Source organism: Zeus faber (genome assembly GCF_960531495.2).
Source record: "Zeus faber genome assembly, chromosome: 9".
NCBI lineage: Eukaryota > Metazoa > Chordata > Actinopteri > Zeiformes > Zeidae > Zeus > Zeus faber.
In genome coordinates this window covers 23,076,673-23,098,894 of record NC_137197.1, presented here as the reverse complement: position 1 = coordinate 23,098,894, position 22,222 = coordinate 23,076,673, and the positions used below count along the sequence as shown (strand labels likewise).

The 22,222-nt window shown below is 45.5% G+C and overlaps 1 protein-coding gene across 2 annotated transcripts in view; it reads right to left on the bottom strand.

The window, feature by feature from the left end:
- Positions 1-2,817: 2,817 nt before the first annotated feature.
- The window catches only part of pak1 (p21 protein (Cdc42/Rac)-activated kinase 1), a 46,958-nt gene continuing 27,553 nt past the window's right edge, over positions 2,818-22,222 (bottom strand). The window contains exons 3-17 of one of the 2 annotated variants that reach the window (XM_080006828.1): positions 19,806-20,025; positions 17,603-17,697; positions 16,545-16,692; positions 14,499-14,536; positions 12,940-13,053; positions 11,285-11,525; positions 10,091-10,114; positions 9,366-9,429; positions 8,643-8,691; positions 7,480-7,592; positions 7,025-7,142; positions 6,648-6,747; positions 5,822-6,018; positions 5,173-5,310; positions 2,818-3,857 (exon numbers count right to left, since the gene is read on the bottom strand). In XM_080006828.1, the coding sequence (XP_079862954.1) occupies positions 3,771-3,857; positions 5,173-5,310; positions 5,822-6,018; positions 6,648-6,747; positions 7,025-7,142; positions 7,480-7,592; positions 8,643-8,691; positions 9,366-9,429; positions 10,091-10,114; positions 11,285-11,525; positions 12,940-13,053; positions 14,499-14,536; positions 16,545-16,692; positions 17,603-17,697; positions 19,806-19,998 (1,719 nt within the window). In that variant the 5' untranslated portion in view covers positions 19,999-20,025 and the 3' untranslated portion in view covers positions 2,818-3,770. The remainder of the gene's footprint in view (positions 3,858-5,172; positions 5,311-5,821; positions 6,019-6,647; positions 6,748-7,024; positions 7,143-7,479; positions 7,593-8,642; positions 8,692-9,365; positions 9,430-10,090; positions 10,115-11,284; positions 11,526-12,939; positions 13,054-14,498; positions 14,537-16,544; positions 16,693-17,602; positions 17,698-19,805; positions 20,026-22,222) is intronic. The other variant, XM_080006827.1, reaches the window with a different exon arrangement.

Below are 22,222 nucleotides of genomic sequence, written 5' to 3'. Positions count from 1 at the left end.
GCAAAATGAATGTATGGCAATCAGTTCCTCCATGTTGCACCCCCACACCCACACCCACACCCACACCCACACCCACACCTCTAATTAGCAAAGGGAAAGCGATTAGATAAGAATCAAATATAATTATCCATGAGTTTGAAAACACTTGATTGATGGGAGCAGCTGAGCGTGCTCGAGCAGCGGATTGCTCTGAAAAAAAAAAAAAAAAAAAAACAGACGATGGGAAATACCTGATGGAAAACACCTCTGAGTTTTTAGAAAAGCTTTGAGTCGATCAATGAAACCATCTGCTCCTCCGTACTGTACGTCACAAACAAATGCATCGATATTTGAAGTCGCGAAATGACAAAAACAAAAACAAATTTTAAGGCAACATGAGCCAAATAAAAGCGTTCCAGAGAAGTCGATCTTGGATCCACGCTCCATCTGAGATCTGGAAGAGCGACTGAGCCAACCAAACGGTTCAAGAAAAACCATTCAATAAAAAAACACCATCACCATCCTTTTTTTTTTTTTTTTTTTACAGTTGTATTTTTTTTAATCACTTTTAACAGTCGTTCAAACAATAAAAATGATGAAACCCATAAACAGATAAATTATGGCTCTGAAACACAGGGGATGGAGCCTTCTTCATCAGTACCTTCCCTCTCTCGTCACTTCCTGGAGTGGATTCTGAAAGCTCCCTGGGACCGAGACGCTGGGCAACCATGGGCTTTAAACACGGTCTAAAACCCCAAATTCTAACAGGTAATGAGGAATGTGTTCACAGATTTAAACTCATTTTATACAGCAGCAAGGCGTTGTTTTTGGAGTGTTTTTGCCAATTCCTTCATTTTCCTTTTTTTTTTTGTTCAACCTTTTGATGCATTGTTATTTGTGCCATAATTTCAGACATGCAGCAAAAAAACCCCAATTCATTTTGTGACGATGAGACAGATTCCTGCATTCGAAATGGTCCGAGAGGGCTCTGGTTTGAGAAGTGTGCAGCACAGGTGAGAATGAATTGATCCCGCGAGCAACATTATGTAGATCTTAAACTCTACGGTTTGTGGATACATTTCGCTTTTAATCATCATTAGAAATCACGTCATTTTGGTGAATATTTTACCGCTTGCTGTAATTCTAATTTTTGACCCGTTCTGTTCTGGGCACGAGCAGCATTTTCAGAGAACTTCATGTTCGGAGCGACCTGAAGGATTTTATCGTGTGGGGTTTTGTTTTCACTGCGAGCCCCCACCCGGGAGGTCTCGGAGGCAGAGGTTGGACGCAGGCGGGGCGGAGCTGATGGGCTGTTTGTGTCACCGCGTGGCTCAAGTGCACTTGAAAGGAAACACGGGCTTCGGTGAAGAGTCCAATCCGGGCGCTTCGATCTGGCTTTTTCCTTTTTGCAGGATCTCTCTAATAATCCTACGCAAAAACAATCCCCAAGAAGCCTCTAGAAAAGGACATTTTCCTAAACTACGAATCGACCCAGGCTACGTTTATTCTCTGCCTTCATAAAGACATTTATCCAAATATCTTGGCTGCTGTGGTTTTGGTGAGTTGGCCGACCCGCCCGTTTGTTGATGTCTAAACTTCCTAAAAAAATCTCCTTCCGAACGGTCCCGAGGGAGTTTTGCATGTTTGAAACATGTTTAAGGCCAGAGGTTCATTGACAGTACATGAAAAAAATTAAAGTACCATATGTAAAATATGTGGTTTGAATAGATATTCTGAGTATATGTTTTTGATCATTTTCTGATATTTATACTTATGGCTTTAATTTGGTATCCGCTCAGTGCCTTTCTGGGGCCAAATTCACATCAGCATTTCATCCAAACAGCCGTTGCAAAACATATACTCAAATGAATCATTCAAATTGATAGTAATAATAATAAAAAACAACCAGAAAAAAACCCCAAACAAAACAGACAAAAGTGATTGTTGATTCCATTGAGAAGACAGAACATTTCGCTAAACAAAGAGTAAAACTGATATTCTGATATCGTATTTTTCTGTTTTTTTTTTTTTTTCCTTTTTTGACAACGCACTTTTATTTTACACATTAAAATGTACACCTGCGAGGGAGTTAAAAGTCCGTCAGAGACACACGGTACCCGCTGCGGCACTGATCATTTTCACCTTCTTCGAAAATAGGATTGCGATATCTGTCCGAGGCCTATCCTACCCGAGCATCCTTCATGTGTCGCCAATATAGGTTTCGGCGTTTATCACAATTCATGACGATTTTTAAACGTACCGTATTTAAAAAAACAAACAAAAAAAGGTTCGGTTCACATGCACGCTCTCTCCTCCGTCGTCCCAAGTGCCCCAGAGCCAGGGAGCAAAGCACGCCTCACCAGAGGGGATGGTGGGTTCTAACCGCCGGCTCGCGGATCCCTGTATCTGGGCCAAGATCACTTTTAATTCCCGGAATCCGTTTGCATATTTTAATAAGGAGTTTGTCGCGAAGCTTCTCCATCGGAGGTGTAACACGTCGTTCCTTCTCCCCGGATGAATTTGTGTCTGACCCTCTTACCCCTTCCACCAATATTAGCCCCTGAACGGTAATAAATACTCAGAACGGTTGTGGTTCCTTGACAACAAAGAACTGATAGAGTTTTGACCGAGGCTCCGGGGGGCCTTTTGGGGGCGGAATTAACTTTTGACTTTGTGCTTGAAATGTGTACGTGTGGAAGTATTTGTAATTAACATGTAATTAACATGTAATTCACATGTGACTCCAATGTCATTGTTGAGTGCAAACTTGAGAACAAGACGTCCATGACATCTTCACGGAACATTCTACCGACATTCTAGAGTTCCTCTGTTCCTTAGTAACGGCCACTTTGGGAGGGAGGGAGGGGGTTCCAGTAAAAACTCCTGTTTGTAAACCTTTCGTCATTATAATTAATATTATTAATATTCTATAACACACATCTCAAACTGCAGACAGGACAAAGCACCACATTTCACCGGCTCTTTGTAAAAAAATCTAAAAAATAACAAAAAACAGAAAAACTATCAGAAGGTAAATCCTACAATCAATCAAATATGCCAACCCCGTCTCCCCGTCCGAGAACACACACGCACACGCACCAGCCAAAAACAAACAAAACACACCGGATAAAATGAAAAATGCACTTTCAGAACCAAGACGACGATTACAGTGAGTCAGACAAAGAGAACAGCTGCTCCACCTGAAACTTAAGAGGGATAACTAGCGAGTTCCAGACAGACAGACAGACAGACAGACAGACAGACAGACAGACAGACACACACACACACACACACACAGCAGGGGGGGCGTCGCTGGCCAACGTGGTCCAGGGTTTTCACAGACAAAACAAAAACCTTGAGCCACCGAGTCTCAGGAGTCTTTGTTCCGTTCAGCTCGCTCCTCAGATGGGCTTCTTGGTTCCTGACCCACGGGGTGGCGATGGAATCATTCACCAGCGGACACACTCCTCCTCCTCCTCCTCCTCCTCCTCCTCCTCCATCCAGAGGAGAGTTGAACCGAATAAGAAGGATTTTGGGTGTGGGCGGGTGGCAGGACCTGCCGGAGGGTCATGGTCAGGGTTCAAAGGTCGCCGGCCAAGAGCAACTCGCGGCGACAGAGATACAGATACATCGAGCCCCGCCACACCCGCAGCCCGCGAGAGAGCCAGCTTTCCCTAAAAACAGGAGAGGGTGAGGAGAGCAGGAGGGAGAAGGGGGTAGGAGAGAAGGAAAGAAGGAAGGAAGGAAGGAGAGATAGACGGACACACGGAGAGCGTGCAAGGCGGGGGGAGCTAGCGGTTGTTCTTGGCGGCTTCCTTGGCGGCGAGGATGAGGGGAGTCAGACTGGAGAGAGGTTTGGCCTCCTTCAGGAAGCGATGCTGAGAGGGGGAGAGAGAGGGAGGGGGGGGGAGAGGGGGAGAGGGAGAGGGGGAGATGGAGGGAGAGAGAGAGGGAGAGCGGGAGAGAGGAGAGGGAGAGGGAGAGGGAGAGGGGGAGGGAGAGAGAGAGAGGGAGAGAGGAGAGGGAGAGAGGAGAGGGGGAGGGAGAGAGAGAGAGGGAGAGAGGGAGGGAGAGAGAGAGGGGAGGGGAGAGAGAGGAGAGGGGGAGGGAGGGAGGGAGGGAGGGAGAGAGAGAAGGAAGTCAAATACCTTTCATATTGGAATTTAAAATTAATTGAGAACATTGTTTCATTTAAAAATAATAAATTTGGCCAAAAAACAAAGATGGCCGCCTCCCGTCCATATTTAACAGAATATGGAATATTTTGGGGGTTTTGCTACGTTCATTTATTATTCTCATTGTGTATGTTCCGTTAATTTCAGCGTTCGTCACCATGGGACACAAGCAGCCTCCGCATCCCATAAAGCGTTTCATTATTGACAAACTTTCCGTCAATTCTTTCGTCGCTAAAGCTACGGTTTTGAATCCACCCCCAATTTTTTTTTTTTCCCCTTGAAACGATGATTTATATTTTGGATATTTCCATCATTTATACTTTGCTCCTTTCCCATATTTTCACCTTCTGTATCGGAAAAGGAAACACGTCACGAATCCCCCCCGGGGGGGAATTGGGGCTTTTCATATCACGTCTTTATTCTTGTTTGTTTCTCATGGATGCCCTGCCGCCCTCCTCTCTCCTCTTTTATTTGAGTTGTACTTGAGATCCTTCTGAAGCGCTTTTATGGCGGCGCTATTTTTTATCGTTTTGAGTTTGAGAGACGTTCAGGTTGAAATTTGCCTCCACAACAGCAGAGCTGTCCTCACACAACCTTTAAAACTGCACTTCACACACACACACACACACACACACACACACACACACACACACACACACACACACACACACACACACACACACACACAGGTGAAGCCTCCCACACAAGCGGTCCCAGTGCAGCTTTAACAGTAGCTTCAGCTCCTTTCTCTTTTTGAGATGTAGCTCGCTCTGTCTGCACCTCCTTTCCCCTCGGCTCGTCATCCCTCTCTTTCCCTCGCTCCCTCACCGTGAGTCATCCCCTCCTTATACAACTTTTTACAGCCTTTTCACCGCTTCAGCTGTGTCCATCTCTCACCGCGTGCGCGCACACACACACACACACACACACACACACACACACACACACACACACACACACACACACACACACACACACACACACACACACACACACACACACACACACACTCTTTTACCTGCAGCAGATCTTTGGCCGACCCTCTCTTCTCCACGTCCATCTCCAGGCAGCAGTTGAGGAATTCTCTGAATATCGACGACAGCTTCTCCGGGTTCTGGAGTTCTGGCGTTCCGTTGGTTGCGATGAGATACAGCGCCTGGGTGACGGGAAGGGTGGGGTTAGCGGGTTGCCACAACCAAAGACAGACACACACACACACACACACACACACACACACACACACACACACACACACACACACACACACACACGCCCGCAAACATAGACAATATGCCTTTCTATCATCCAGGAACCACCTCAGGAACCAGGAAGTTAGGAACTTCTGCCTTTCTCCTCCACAAGAGGAACTTGGTTCTGTAATTGATCCACTTTGATAGTTCTTGGTCCCGGCAAGCGAGGTGGTACTTTTCGGGGGAACGGGAACCACTCGGGTGGTGTTTGTAGTACTGAACAATGCTAGTTGGTCAAACGGAGGAAGCTGCACCAGCCGTTTGTTCAGCACAAAGCATACGGCACCGCCTTCCCTTGGTTCCTCGGTGCCGTGGGAACGCGACCACGATCTGTTTTAAGGACCGAGGCTGTTCCAGAAGGTTCTGGCTCTAAACGGTTCTCTGTGCAAGCCCCCCCGCCCGCACAACCCCGCGTACCCGGAGTGGGTTTTCGTTCAGGTAGGGCGGCTCCCCCTCCACCATCTCGATGGCCATGATGCCCAGGGACCAGATGTCCACTTTGGGCCCGTAGGCCTTCCGAGTCACCACCTCAGGAGCCATCCAGTACGGCGTGCCCACCATGGTGCTGCGTTTGCTCTGCTCGGGGGTGATCTGGGCACAGAACCCGAAGTCAGCTGAGGAGAGGAGAGAAAAATATGTTTGGGATTCATATTTTTTTTTATGATGAAATACTACACTACCTGTGCCCGGTAGTGTCGGCACAGGGGACGTGCGCGCACGCACACACACACCTTACAATTACATTTAAACATCATCACTCAGAGAATGGAGCTGTGTGACCGCAGCGATATGAAGATTGATGCCGCTGCGGTCATTAATTCCGTTTCTGCCGTTTGGACATTATGTGCCAAATCGAGCCGTAAGGAAAAGCCACAGCTCTCCCTACTGGACAAAGGACATCACTGCAACTAAATAAACCATCGCTGCTGCTCGGCGGCGGACGAACGCGACAAAACAACAGTTCTCCCACATTTTGTCCGAATATTTAATGAACTCTGTTTAAGTTTTCAAGTTGAACAGAATGACCCTGGAGCACCCTCGAATTCCTGAGATGCAACCTCCCTCTTTCCGATAGAATCTCCCACAGCAGTCGCCAACGTTTTCATCCTATCACCTTAAGCAACCTTAATTAGCCAAAAGCGGTCGGCGGATCAAGGGCTCAGTAAAGGCTGGTTCCAACTGTTAATGACGGTTAAAATGGAGTTATTAAGCGACATGTGGCTTCAAGGGGATTTAAACTGACTGAGCTTGACGGAGCCGTCCATGCCCAGCAGGATGTTGTCACTCTTGATGTCTCGATGGATCACCTGGTTGGAGTGGAGGAACTCCAACGCCTGGAGACACTGGAGAGGGAGGGAGATAAATGATGATCCATTTAATTAATGTCTCCATGCATGTATACATGTGTTTGTATGCTTTGACAATATAAGAACTCTTGCCATGCCACTGAAGCAAAACTTGAGTTAAATTGAGGGAGTGAAAGAGAGGCAGGAGGGTGAGAGAACAGATAAAACGTGTCAGAGAGACTAGCTCATTGAAACTCAGGGAGCTATTTGAGGCGTGAGCTCACACACACACACACACACACAAACACACACACATACATACACACACACACACCTCTCTGCACACCGCAGCGATCTGAGCCTCGTCCATGCAGGTTTCTGTGACGACGTCCGTCAGCGACCCTCCGGCCAGGTACTCCATGACAACCCACAGCTCGTCTCCAACCAGGTAACTGCACCGCGCGCACACGCACGCCGGACGCACACACACACACACACACACACACACACACACACACACACACACACACACACACACACACACACACACACACACACACACACACTTTTAAAGTATTTTTGACTCATTTGTTTGCACCATAGTGGCGTAACACAGATAAACACAGAGAATAAGTATAATAAAGGATCATAGTTTTATGATTGTTATTTTTTATTTTAGAGCATTGTTGCCAGTAGTCACAGTTGTCTAAAGTTATTTTATGAAGTCATAGGATTCACGATTATGTGTGTGTGTGTGTGTGTGTGTGTGTGTGTGTGTGTGTGTGTTACCTGTCCAGGTAGTTTACTATATTGGGGTTCTTGTTTTCCCTCATCACCAGGATCTCATTGATGATCAGCTCCTTCTTAGGCTGCTGCTGCAGGTTCATCTGTTTGATGGCAACCTGAGAGAGGGGGAGAGAGATAGGGAGGAAGAGAGAGAGAGATAGGGAGAGAGACAGGGAGAGATAGAGATAGGGAGGGAGAGAGAGAGATAGGGAGGGAGACAGGGAGAGAGAGATAGGGAGGGAGGGAGACAGGGAGGGAGAGCGATAGGGAGGGAGACAGGGAGAGAGAGAGATAGGGAGGGAGGGAGACAGGGAGAGAGAGAGATAGGGAGGGAGAGAGATAGGGAGAGAGAGAGAGATAGGGAGGAGAGAGAGATATGGAGAGGGAGGAGAGATATGGAGAGAGAGAAAGAGATAGGGAGGAGTCCTTCAAATCCACAGAACAATGTCTCAGCTGGATTCCTCATTATGCTCTCTCTCTTTCACACCGTCAATTAAACTTTCACAACCTGGATATATTTCATTCTCCCTTAACCTTTAACGTTTTAAGTACTCGATCAGTTACGATCAGGATATTCTATCCAGCAATTGTCATACAAGAAAATGGAATTAACAGATTAATTTTAATTTTTTTGTTAACTCAATTCACTGTCATATAACAAACAGATGGAAATGCTCATCATTTGTATTTTAATTACTGGAACATTTCCATAATCTAAAATTCCCCTAATATTTGGATGGAAGTTTAACAAAATTGTGATTTGCTCAAATAATAGTGATCAGGTGATTAAGTACTTATTGTGACAGCTCTATTGAGCTCTATGCTTATTTTCTACTTAAAGTTCTACTGAAACTTTAAGCCTACAACGCAATTCTCCCCCTTTTCTTATCCTTTAACTGACATAAACTACTAAATAATATTTCATTACACAACTTTCAGAAGTTGTAAGTGTTTTTCCAAACAACACACATCATACACATCACTCCGATAGCTGAAGGTGACATTCGAAGCTCAGATATGTTTTTTTCCCCTCTTTCCTGGATGCTCCTCCCACAGTAATGTCAGTTTGGCTTCCTTCCCCTTCTCCACGAATCCGGCGTCAGCGACGACGTCATTCCTTTATCGGAGGTTAAAATGGAGAAGGAGATGAAGAAGGGACGTCTCACCTCCTGTCCGGTAGCGATGTCTATGGCGGTGTAGACCGTTCCAGAAGCGCTGGGAAAACACAGGATAGGATGAGATCGAGATTCAAGAGGTTATTTGTCACATACATGGGGTCATCAATATATTGCAGTGAAATGTCATGACACCCGGTGATAACGCACAATAAGCTCTAAAAATACTAAAACTACTAAAATGTGCGTCATCGACACGAGGCTCTTGCGCAGGCGGCCGCAAGGGGCGGCGGCGCCACAATCGCGATTCTGGGTTCTGTAACTAGATACTGGACACAGCACAGAACCAGAGATGGAGCGGGTATTCAAACAGCCTCAATGAGCGGATATACATGTGTGGCGATATAACACTCTAAATTAACGTGAACATTTGGTGGATAAATAGGTAGAAATAATAACCCGAAGACGTGTGCCAGATAATATACTGTATGTGTCCCGAATCATTTGATAAATCATACAAGACTATCTGAATGGATTAGTATATATTTTATAGGATTTATGATGATGTATGACGGCCTCATTAGGCATAAAAATAAATAAATAAATAAAGGTATTTATATCCACATATCATCCATATATCTAATATCCATCAGTCTAATAGCCATTACTGTTCTATTTTCTCCGAACACTTCATCAAATGATCCATTTTCCTGAAATAACATTATTTGTTCTGGCCGTGCATGACGAACGATGGGGCCGTCAAAACACACATACCCTTGTCCAATCTTCTCAAAGCGGGTGTACTTCTTTTTGGGGTCTCCTACGCTCACTATGCTTCCTGAAAGAGAGAGAGAGAGAGAGAGAGAGAGAGGAGTGAGGAACAACCGGGCGTCAGCCGGACAGATGCCGGGAGAGAGAGAGAGCGAGCGAGAGATGGAAAAGATAGAGGACAAATAAAACACAAATGAAGAGAAGGGATGATGATCCAACAGAAGAGATGAGGGATCGGAGGCAGCATCGATGTCTCGTGCTGTAGTTGAGTGATGAGCGCCAGGTTAAAAAAACCAAGAACTAGAATGAATACAGGTGGAGGTGTGCGTCCCTATTCATTCTGATTCTGTGAACACCACACTCTGGTTCAACACCAGCTCAACGCAGCATGCTTGACTGGCGGAGAGAGAGGGAGAGAGGGAGAGAGAGAGAGAGAGAGATAGAGAGAGAGAGAGATCACACAGTAGAATAAAGAAAGAGGGGAGTCAAACAAAACAATAATAACAGGGAAAGAGAGAAAGTCCACCTGAGGCAGTTCTTAGAGCACACGGGAGAGGGGCAGTCGAAGAGACTTTGCTCAATTTCACTGAGTCACCGAGTAACCGCAGGAGATTGGACAACGGAGGAGGACAGGAGGACCAATCAGACGTGAGGGTTGGACAACGGGGCGGGGCGAGCGGACGGCAGCTCCGTCCCTCAACAAGAGACGTGCAGTGTCCCGGTCTTACCAGTAGAGGGAGACCTGAGCACGTCTGGAGAAGCGTGGGGCATGGTTTGAAAGAATACAGGTTTTTATTGGATGGAAGAGAGGTAAGGTCAAAATGAAACCAAAAGGTAAAATAAAATAAATAAATCATTACCAAGTTTCCAGAAAAGAGAGAGAGAGAGAGAGAAAGAGAGAGAGAGAGAGAGAGATTCTTAAAGGTTTCGTAAATTATTGATCTGTTTTTATTTAATATTTGTTAACCTCAATGACTGCAGAACGGTGGAGGCTTTTTAGGTAAACCCGACCGAACCGGGTCCAGACCTTCTAATCCACCTCCAGTGGTGGGTGGTTCCTCAAATTTGGCTTCAGTTTTGGCCGATGATTTAATGTCTACTTAACACTGTTTTTCATCCACCACACATTAGAACTACTCCTACGTGAACTACGGCCCCATGCGGGGTTCATGATATACACACAGGGTTGTAGAACATTTCTAAGACTGACATATTTGTATTTGTCTGATATGCATTTAATAAAAAATTAGTTAAATAGGTTTGAATGATATGATCATTTCCATATATTCCATGTGGATCTCCCTCTATGCTCTGTTATATAATAAATGCGACACCAAAATTCACATGAAACCGCTTTGAAAGTACAGAAAAGAGCGTCTTATTTCGTCTCCATCCGTTGCTTATCGACTAATTCACATAATATAATAATATAATTGTAATGAATTGTAATAAAAAGGAAAATAAGAACATTTGTCCCACTCTAAATGCTGTCATGGGGCCAAAGACTGACTGATAATTAAATAACATTCATTAGAGTTTGCGCTTCAAAATTTTGGGCCTTTTTTTTTTTACCCCAATAGCCAACACCAGGTTGAAATAATGTTGCTGAGCATTTCCTGGATAAATTGAAAACATTGGGATGCAGAGCACGTGGCGACCGCTCTCTCTGCCAGTAAGTGACATTTCACAGACAGATCCGTGGCGCAGAGTCATCTGTCATCGCTAAATTAATTAGTAGACCGTTCTGACAGCAGAGCTCAGATCCTCTGAAGGTTTTTACTGATGAACCCCCGTCTGGAGGTCAAGTGGTACGGTCCATCACCTCCACAGGTTCAGTGTAGGTTGGTGTGTGTCTGTGTGTGTGTGTGTGTGTGTGTGTGTGTCTGTGTGTGTGTGTGTGTGTGCATTTGAAGGGACATTACGTAGTTTCTCGAGAATCTCTTCGTCCGACATCTTCTTCTTCCTGCCCTTGTCCTGGGGGCGGGGCACCGAGGGGCCGGGGGCGGGGCTGGCGGCTGGCTGGCTGTTAGTGCTGCCCTCGGTGGGGGCAGCGGCGGGGGTGGCGGCGGCGGCGGCGGTGGCGGAAGGAAGCGAGATAGGCGACGTCGCTGCATCTTTGGTCGGAGGCGGAGGAATGGGCTCGATCACTGAGCGGGTGTATATCTGAGGGAGGGAGGGGAGAGAGGGAGAGGGAGGGAGGGGAGGGGGAGTTAAAACCATGGTCTATGGAGTGACGACCAACGTGGATTTTAATCCCAAGAAACAACTGCATATCTGCCTTGTTACATTCCTTTCCCAACTTCTCGGTCTTTCTTTCCGCTTCCAATGGGTCATTTCAGACAACTCGGCTTAACACGGAGCGTCGTCTTTCAAATACGTCTCCTTAGCGACGCTGGCCATCATTCCATGGAGAGCTCAGCCTTACAGGCTTGTCTTTTTTTCGGAACCTTCGATTACAAACCAATTTGAAAAGGCAAAAAACAATTACCGTAATGTTTGTCATGACTGAAATAACACTAGTGAGAAAAACACTTTTTAACTGAAGTGAACTGAGTTTAACCCTCAGCCAGCGTCTCTTTCCTCTCAGGGTGTTGTCATCAGGTCTGGTATTAGTATCAAATGACAATAAGCCTGGAGCAGCCGCAGCCGCCGCAGCAGCAGCAGACGCCGCAGCAGCAGCAGCAGACGCTCATGTGTGTGAGCGTTGTTTCCGTGTTTCTCTGCCCGGGTCCTGACCTTGATGTTTTGGCCGCGGGGGACGAGAACAGAGAGCTCCATCACACAAACCGGTGTTTGGACGTCCACAGAACCCCCGTGGAGGAGCTGTTTCTTCCCCTCGTTTGGGATCAGTGCCGGGATGTTAATTCAAGCTCTTTGTTCAAAGCATTGACATGTGATTGTAAATACTTATATGGTTCCGTTTTGTCATATTTTGAGTTTGAAATACACCAACTAATTTGTTAATACAGAGGCGTATGTTTACAGTTACATATTTGGTTTATAGGCTTATTGCCAACATTTTGTTTACGCTTTAGGGCTCATATTTATTGTCAGCATTTCTATCTAAAGTTCATCTTCTGCTTCACTGTTTATTTCATAAGTTGTTGTGGAGGACTGGATATTTTATTTTCACTTTTGTTTTTCTGTTATTTTTGGGTTATATTTATTGTTTATCATTAGGTTTAGTGTATATTGCCAGTTTTTTTATTATGTACGGTTAACAGCTTCATTGTATATTTTTCCATATATTGCCATTTTCTTTTTCATATTTTTATTGTAAAGCTTTATTATTATTATTATTTTGCTCCTGTTTTGATGTTAGATAAGACAATGCAATGTCCTATCTATTTATCCATCCATCCATCTGTAAAAGAAAATGCACTTCAGGCCAGTGAATTTGATTTTCATCTGATTTGTCTAAGAAGTGCTGATATGTTCATTTACCTTTTCATGTGTGGATGTTTTTAATTCAGTTTTGAGAGCCTTCTTCCCTCAGCGATGGAAAGAAGTGAGAAATATAAGTTTTTGTTTATTTGTGTGTGTGCGCGCGTGTGCGCGTGTGTGCGCTTGTACTTACGGATTTGGTGTGTTCGGGTCGGGGGGCCACCACCGGAGGGGGCGCTGCCTCGTCCTCATCCTCATCCTCGGATACGGTTGCTATGGCGGGCGTCTCGGACACCGCCTTGGAGTTCTGGAGGGTGTGAGAAGATGTGGGCGGTGAGGGGAGGGCGGGGCTTAGACACGGCGATGCCCCTTTAACGCCGTCGCGAGGATCTCTCTCTCTCTCTCTCTCTCTCTGTCTCCCTATCGCCCTATCGCCCTGTCGCCCTGTCGCCCTGTCGCCCTGTCTCCCTGTCTCCCTGTCTCCCTCTCTCTCTCTCTCTCTCTCTCTCTCTCTCTCTCTCTCTCTCTCTCTCTCTCTCTATCTCTCTATCTCTCTCTCTATCTCTCTCTCTCTCTCTCTCTCTCTCTCTGACCAGGCTGCAGTGAGGTTCGGTAAAAGGAGGAAAAGATGCTGATTCACAATGCAGAAAGAGAGAGAGAGATGAGTGCGTCCTAAGGAGCGGCACCATCCCTCCGCTTTTCCCTCCAACCATGTCTGTCATCTGTCGCTCCTCCACATCTCACCTCCTGCACACCTTGTCCTTGTGGAAGACACGCCCCTCCTTGCATTCCCTTCTTTCCTGTTTGTTGTCCCTAAGAAGACATGTTTTCGGCTGTTTTTTTTCTGCCTGACGGTTCACGGTCACCGGCTCCGCGTCCAGCAGGTTGATACGATGGACGCCTGACGAATGTTATCTTCCTTAGTTAGCCTTCCGTAGCTTTTTTTTTTTTTTTAACGTTTTGTTATAGTGACCCTTTAAAAACTAGATGCAAACGTCTTAAAGACTGAAATAATACATCTCAAATAGATTTATCAGCAAAACATTCATCAACGTCTTTTTATTTGTACTTTTCACTAATTCATTATAAAATAATGAATGATAAAAAATAATTATACACAAGTTGTTTGCTGTTATTGCACAAGACGGGTGCAATACGTTATCTCGGGTTCCAGTTCTGTTGTGCTTTGACGTGTTCAGTTAACGACAAATTATTTTGTCCAATTTGCTTTCCTCTCACCTCCTTATTTATCTCTCCCACTTTCCCTCCATTCTCACACAGTCGTTACCTCATCCCTGCTCTGTGTGTGTGTGTGTGTGTGTGCGTGCGTACGTGTGTGTGTGTCTTTCTCTCGGTCACACTCCTGTGACTCTTTTGTTAACCCTGACTAGTGTTGCTGAACTTGGGGGAACTTTCGAAGATGAGGAAGAGAGATCACCCGGGGAACGCAACGGCTCGGGCACAGAAAACAGAAAAAGGCGCCGCAGTTTATTTACGTTATGCAAATTCCCGAACAAAACAAAACTCTGAGATTAATTTTTTTTCCTACAACATGGAAAACATTTCCCATCCAAAAAAAAAAGATGATTACCCACCCATTCACTTTTAGCACATTTTCTCTGCAGATGACAAGGGGTGACGGGATGGAAACCAAAGCTCTTCGGGGGACGGGGGGTCATTTACTATATAAATCACAACGAGGCACAATGCAGGATTAATGTTGTAACTGAACCTGGTGGGAAGTCGTCTTACCGTTGTGGTTGAGGAGTTGTAGTTATCTGCACTTTTATCTGAGAAAAAACAACAACAACAGCAAACAGTATATTAGCAGCTGTGAGACACGCATATACACTGCATTCCAAATTATTATGCAAATGATATTTTTCTCTGATTTTCCCAAATAGTCGATGCAAATGACAGTCAGTATAATTTTTAAGTCATCAACCGTTAGGGTATAATTCAAATGTTATTGAACAAACCTCCCTATGATAACAGTATTTTTTTCAAAAATAAAAAACTCAAAATGCACTGCTCCAAATTATTATGCACAACAGAGTTTCAAAACATTTTATAGTTTGTGAAGAACTGAAAATGGTCATTTGTTAAATGTGCAGCATTAGGAGGTCATATTTACTGGAATCAAAAGCTATTTCAATCAAAAACATCTTAACAGGCCAAGTTACATGTTAACATAGGACCCTTCTTTGATATCACCTTCACAATTCTTGCATCCATTGAACTTGGGAGTTTTTGGAGAGTTTCTGCTTGAATTTCTTTGCAGGATGTCAGAACAGCCTCCCAGAGCTGCTGTTTTGATGCCAACTGCCTCCCACCCTCATAGATCTTTTGCTTGAGGATGCTCCAAAGGTTCTCAATAGGGTTGAGGTCAGGGGAGGATGGGGGCCCCACCATGAGCTTCTCTCCTTTTATGCCCATAGCAGCCAATGACACAGAGGTATTCTTTGCAGCATGAGATGGTGCATTGTCAAGCAGGAAGATGATTTTGCTACGGAAGGCACGGTTCTTCTTTTTGTGCCATGGAAGAAAGTGGTCAGTCACCTTCAGGGTCCCTAAAGGTGCCTACCAGCTCTCTCCCCATGATTCAGGCCCAAAACATGACTCCGCCACCTTCTTGCTGACGTCGCAGCCTTGTTGGGACATGGTGGCCATCCACCAATCATCCACTACTCCTTCCATCTGCACCATCCAGGGTTGCAGGGCACTCATCGCTAAACAAGACTGTTTGAAAATGAGTCTTCATCTATTTCTGGGCCCACTGCAACCGTTTCTGCTTGTGAGCATTGGTTAGGGGTGGCCGAATAGTAGGTTTATGCGCAACTGCAAGCCTCTGGAGGATCCTACACCTTGATGTTGGCAGGACTCCAGAGGCACCAGCAGTTTGAAATACCTGTTTGCTGCTTTGTAATGGCATTTTAGCAGCTGCTCTCTTAATCCCATGAATCTGTCTGGCAGAAACCTTCCTCATTGTGCCTTTACCTGCACCAACCCGTCTGTGCTCTGAATCAGCCACAAATCTCTTCACAGTACGATGATCAGGCTTAAGTTTTCGTGAAATATCTCATGTTTTCATACCTTGTCCAAGGCATTGCACTATTTGACGCTTTTCGGCAGCAGAGATCCTTTTTCTTTCCTATATTGCTTGAAACCTGTGGCCTGCTTAATAATGTGGAACGTCCTTCTTAAGTAGTTTCGCTTTAATTGGGCTCACCTGGCAAACTAATTATCACAGGTGTCTGAGGTTGATTTCAGGGATCCAAAGAGCCCTGAGACACAACACCATCCATGAGTTGAATTGAAAAACAAAAAAAAAAAATGTGTATGACACTTAAATCCAATTTGCATAATAATTTGGAACGCGGTGTAAAGGAAGAGTGTGTGTCTGTGTGTGTGTGTGTGTGTGTGTGTAAGTGTGTGTGTGTGTGTGTGTGTACCCTTTGAGAATGTCTCTTTTCTGGATCTGACTTTGGGAGCGACTTTGCTTCTGTGTTTATGAAACAGACTATTTCCTGGCTCTGAGCGAAAAAACTGTGTATTTATGTACAGGCGTTCGGTAGGTGCCTGTAAGCCCACACGCCCTTGAAAGACGGCTGCTGGGGGTGAACGTACAGTGTACATCCACTGCTGGGTAAACACACTGTGCGGATCCTTCACCAACAAAGAAATATATAGATGTATGTGAGGAGCAGGAAGAAGTCAACACTCAGTATTCTATATCCTGTGTGTAGATAGTCTTACATGCATGCATCCTTTTATGAGTGTGTATTTATGTGTGTGTACCTGTGAAGCTCATGTACTTCTGGCTGTTGGCCGTCTCTTTGGAGTCGTAGAACTTGAGAACGTCGAGGACGGCCTGAGGGTTCTTCTTCTGCTCCAGTTTTGTGATGTTGGACGTCTGCAGGAGACGGGCCCACTGCTCGGGCATGCCCTGGACGCACACGCACACACACACGTTGATAAGTTAATAAACCACAAAAAAATCGGAAAATAGAAGACCCTGCCTGTCACTAGTAAACTTGTGTGTGATCTTCATATTTACATCTCTACTGCATGAAACGAGTTTGAGCGGGTTTCGGGGTGGCGAGCAAGGCGAGGCTACTGCAGCATGGCTGAAGGACATCTCATCTGATGCCAAATCTTTAAATCAGAACCAACAAGGTGGTGGAACTGGGTCACACAGCTCCCTGCTTTTCTTTTTTACATTCTACTCATCCTTCCGGGCTCAGTTTATCTCAGACAGACAGACAGACACCTCTGTTTACTACTCTATCACTCCATCTCTCCCCTGGTCTCGCAACCTTGCTTTTCTAATTTGGCTCTTTAGTCTTCTGATAGTTTTCAAATGAATTCAGAAGGTGCACTGTGTGTTTGTATGTACACATAAGAGGAGGAAGGATTAAATCCAGCGTCATGAGGCGAGCAGGGAATTATTTACGATTAAATGCACAAACACAATCACACACACACTGAGCTTAACTTGGGGCTAACAGGGGTCCGTGGCTGGAAAATTGAGTGGCTAAATAAAGACTTCATTGTCTTATCGAATTATTTGTAATGACTCATTCTGAAGCCATGTAGTGTAAGCAGTGTACCACTGCAAACACACACACATACACACACACACACACACACACACACACACACACACACACACACACACACACACACACACACACACACACACACACACACACACACACACACACACACACACACACACACACACACACACGTATAAACATGTGTGTGAAATGAGAGCACCCACAGTCAGGTTTGATGAGGAGCTACATTTATGTTGTTTATATAAATCAGAGGGAAAAAAAACAACAGAAACTTACAGTGAATTCTCCGGTCACGGCATCAAAGCCCACGTGGATGGTGTGCTCGAAATCAGACGGCAGAGAGATCTCTGGACGCTCCTTCTTCTTATTGGCTGAAAGACAGAGACGTAAATAATTATTTTAAACATTTAGCAGAACCAGGATATCAGCGGGGTTAATCTGCTCTTCAACCCCCAGGTAGAAAAGCCATTTTCCCGGCAGATTGTTCCTCTGTTTCAGGACGCAGTGGTGGAAAAATGTGGTTTATTATCAACACCATGTAGTGTATGTACCGTTTCTACTCTGTGCTGCTTTAAGGGACTGGAATTAATATTCAAGATTCTATTTCACATGTTATACTCGAAAAAGCCCAAAAATACAAATGTTTCCCTTCAGAATAGATAAGCCCAAAGGTTTCAACTAGAGAAATGGAAAATATATTGGTAGAAAAAAAAAAAAAAGTCCAGAGGGACATGAGGAGAGTAAGTGTAGTGTGTGTGTGTGTGTGTGTGGGTGCGTGCGTGCGTGCGTGCGTGTGCCCGTGCGTCCAGGGCATGCGTGGTAGGGGAAGCAGGTTCATTAAAATGACAAAAGACTTACATGTGGTGTAACGGATACAGAGTGAAAGGAGTGAGAAAGAGGGAGAGAGGCTGACAGAAGATAGATGGAAAAAAAACAAAAACAGGCTGAGTGGTTGGAAGGAGTGAAAAGGAATAAAAAAAAGAAAAAGTCAATCTGAAGAAAGAAAAAACACTGAAAAAAAAACAATATAAAGAGAAGGCATACCGGCTATCGCCTGGGAAACACTCACTGCAGGCATAGCTTCTCCCAAAGCATCATGGGGGATCTGTCTTGTAGTCCTGTCTGGTTCGTAGGGTACTAGTCTGTGTGTGTGTGTGTGTGTGTGTGTGTGTGTGTGTGTGTGTGTGTGTGTGTGTGTGTGTATGTATACTGTATATAACAGGGTGTGTACACTCGTCTCAATGTATTCTTTCAACCTTGAGTGAAGACCTCAATGGCCTCATTAATTTGCAAATTAACACATTTCGAAAAACCATGTTCTTTTGCCCCAAAGCCCACGGCCGCACAGCAGCAGCTGCAGCGGGGACGGAGGTCAGGGTCAAAGGTCATCCGCCATTAAGGAGTTAATGACCGCAAACGAGCCGCTAACAAGATTGTAATTAACACCGTCGACGCCTGCAGTGGAATGGAAGGATGTGAGTGTGTTCTCATGTTTATTAACAGCCTCGGAGTCACCTGTCTTGTCCAGCGGGCGTCCAGCTGCTTTTCAAGGGCTCATATTTCAGAAAAGTGTCCGAGTCACGGCTGGACCACAACGATGACAAACGTTGAAGGACAACTCCTGATGTGTCCTGGGGTTCAGCGGCTCCTCCTGCCGCTGAACCCCGGACAGATTTACGCCCCGATCCAACGTGCAAGACACCAAGCAGACAGAGCCGACCGGCGAGCGGCCAGAGGTCATTTATCCCGTTTTCAACAATAAATGCCTCCGTGGATCAACGTGAAGGAAACAAGAGGATAACGCACACAGAAAATAAAGCACTGATGTAATTGCCTTCTAAATCCAAAACCCACGGTAATATGGAGATAATCGCAGCGTGTTTCCGCCTCTCAGCTCTGACACAATAAGGCCAAGCTGAAGCCGCACACGTCACATTATTCACATTATTCATGTGGTGCGCGGGGGAGCACGTCGCCGTGGCGGCGACGCCAGTTAGCTCCGTTTTATTTACCAGGACGAGAGGTTGCGTTAAGGAGGGGTGCGTGGCTGCTTCAAAGGCACGGGGAGATACTGGGAGATATTGGGAGCTGTCCTTGGTTTATATCACCAGCCAGCTCTAATCAGGTTACATGCCTTGCTGAAGGGCACTTAATGCACATAATCTCAACCACTCATGTTTATTGGACATAGTAATCTGTTGTACAACACACACACACGGTTGCTCTCTTGTCTACATCTGTCAGCATCAATCAATTGGATTGATCCCTGAACTCTTGTCTCACACACACACACACACACACACACACACACACACACACACACACACACACACACACACACACACACACACACACACACACACACACACACACACACACACACACACACACACACACACACACACACACACTCTTTAACTGAACAAAACTTATATTTCTCACTTTTTTTCCATGGCTGAGGAAAGAAAAGGTCACTTACTCTTATCCCCTCCCCCTGTGAGTATTGATCGGATTGATCGATCCTTCTTTTTCTTGTCCTCTGGGTTGGGTGGGAGGGGCTTGGAGCCGTGGTTCAGGGGGGCGGGGTCCTTGTTGCAGGAGCCGATCATGGTGCTGGTGTTCCTCATGGGCGGAGCTGGGGGCTTGTCCTCGACCTCCCCATTATCAGACATCTTCAGCTACGCTGCAGCCGGCTGCTTCTGGGGTAAAAACAAAAACAAAATCAACATCATCAGAAAGACCAATTGTAAACCAACCACAGATGAGCTTATCTGGAGAGGCTGCGTGTAGAGCAGGTACACTCTATCCAAAATGGCGTACTACGTACTCCAAAATACATATGAATAGTATGGTCCAATGTACTGTAGTGTGTGTGTGTGTGTGTGTGTGTGTAAATAAGAACGATGCATGGCCCCTCCACTTCTTTCCAGCATGTTGAGGGTTAATGATGATGACGTCTTGCCCTCACAATGCATTGTGGGATATGCTTGCCAGTGTGGTGTGAAGTGTTTGCACGCTACGATTTGCCACTGGATACGGTATGTCATTCCGGTACTTTGCATTTCAGGGGCCCAACAATAGTGGTTGCCCAGAGCAACCAGATTTGGGCTATTGTCAACCATCCTCTCCAGCCGTCAACTATTTTTCATATCATAAATAAGCGTAAACTGAGAATATCAAAATTGATTATAATGGATTAGAATTATGCAGGATCATTACGACTCAATTATTAAAAGATTAACATTTAGCAAACAAACAGCTGATGCTTGTAAAAGTTTGAGCACTTGTAAAAGTTTGTGTCGGGCTCTGAATTTGATGCACACGTACTAAAAAAACATGCACCTACTCATTAAGCGTACCACATACTGTAGGAGGCTCCTATCCCAACACTGAAGACACATCAAGAAATGAAGAGTGTGTGAGAGAGAGACCTTCCAGAACTCATCTTTTTGATCTACAATTAGAGCACGCAGCACTTTTCTGACTAGCCTGTGGTATGAGTGTGTGTGTGCGTGTGCGTGTGCGTGTGCGCGCGCGTGTGCGTGTGCGCGCATGCACTGAATGAATAAGTCTCCAATCATCAGAGTGGAAAGGTGTGTGTGCAAGTATTATTGTTGAATGAATGTGTGAGTGTGTGCGCGCAGCGCGTGGGTTGTGCATGTGGCCAGTTGTATCCACTGACTCAGCCCTAAATGCTGTGAGAAAAAAAACTAGATAAGATCTTCCTGGTCACGCAGAGCTAGCAACACACACACACACACACACACACACACACACACACACACACACACACACACACACACACACACACACACACACACACACACACACACACACACACACACACACACACACACACAATGACAAGATTCTAGATTACAGGGACTTGCACTAGACACCAGACATGCAGACTTGAGTACACACCCAAACATTCTCCTCCAAGCAATGCACTGCGCACACACACAGCTGAGAGCGGGTACACACACACACACACACACACACACACACACACACACACACACACACACACACACACACACACACACACACACACACACACACACACACACACACACACACACACACACACACACGGAAGAGTGAGCTAACCTACTCTACACTATGCTTGGCTGGACATGGGCGTCCCATAGGGAGAGTCTATTTAGGTCAGATATAGTCAGTTAAACACACATATGCCTGTGTGTGTGTGTGTGTGTGTGTGTGTGTGTGTGTGTGTGTGTGTGTGTGTGTGTGTGTGTGTGTGTGTGTGTGTGTGTTAAGAGAATGATACACCTGACCTTGATCTAGATAATTGGGGACCCGGGATCAGAGTGGCTGCATAACCATTGCTCGTTGGTTGGTGTAACGAGCAGCAGGTAAAGCCCCCATCCCCACACACTCTCAGGAGAGGAGCCTGTGTCATGACACATGTCCATCTGCTCCTGGGCTAATTCCAACGAGCCTCCACTCTCTGCAATAAACTGGTGTCTACAACCTGGTTGTCGTCTGTGTCTCTGTGCCGGAGGTTCCTGAAAACGCCACTTGGAGGCGTGTGTGTTCTCCTTCCCTTCCAGCTACACCGAGTAGTTGTGTGTATAAATAACACCTGTACGTTACAGGTGTTTAACGCGGGGGTGCAAATCCTGAACCCTGAGGGTTGTGGGCCATATAGGTAAAAAACAAAAATCAAATAGATAGATATAAACTAATACTTAGGGCTGGCACAACATGTAAAATAAAACACGTAATAATTGTCACTTTATATTGTATTTCGCTATATGCGTCTACCTATTACAGAAAAATTCTGGTAGATTGGTCTCGACTCAAGAGAAGGAAACTCAGCAAATGAACACGATTTTACAAAGTGATAGCGATCTACTCAAATAACTGCGATCA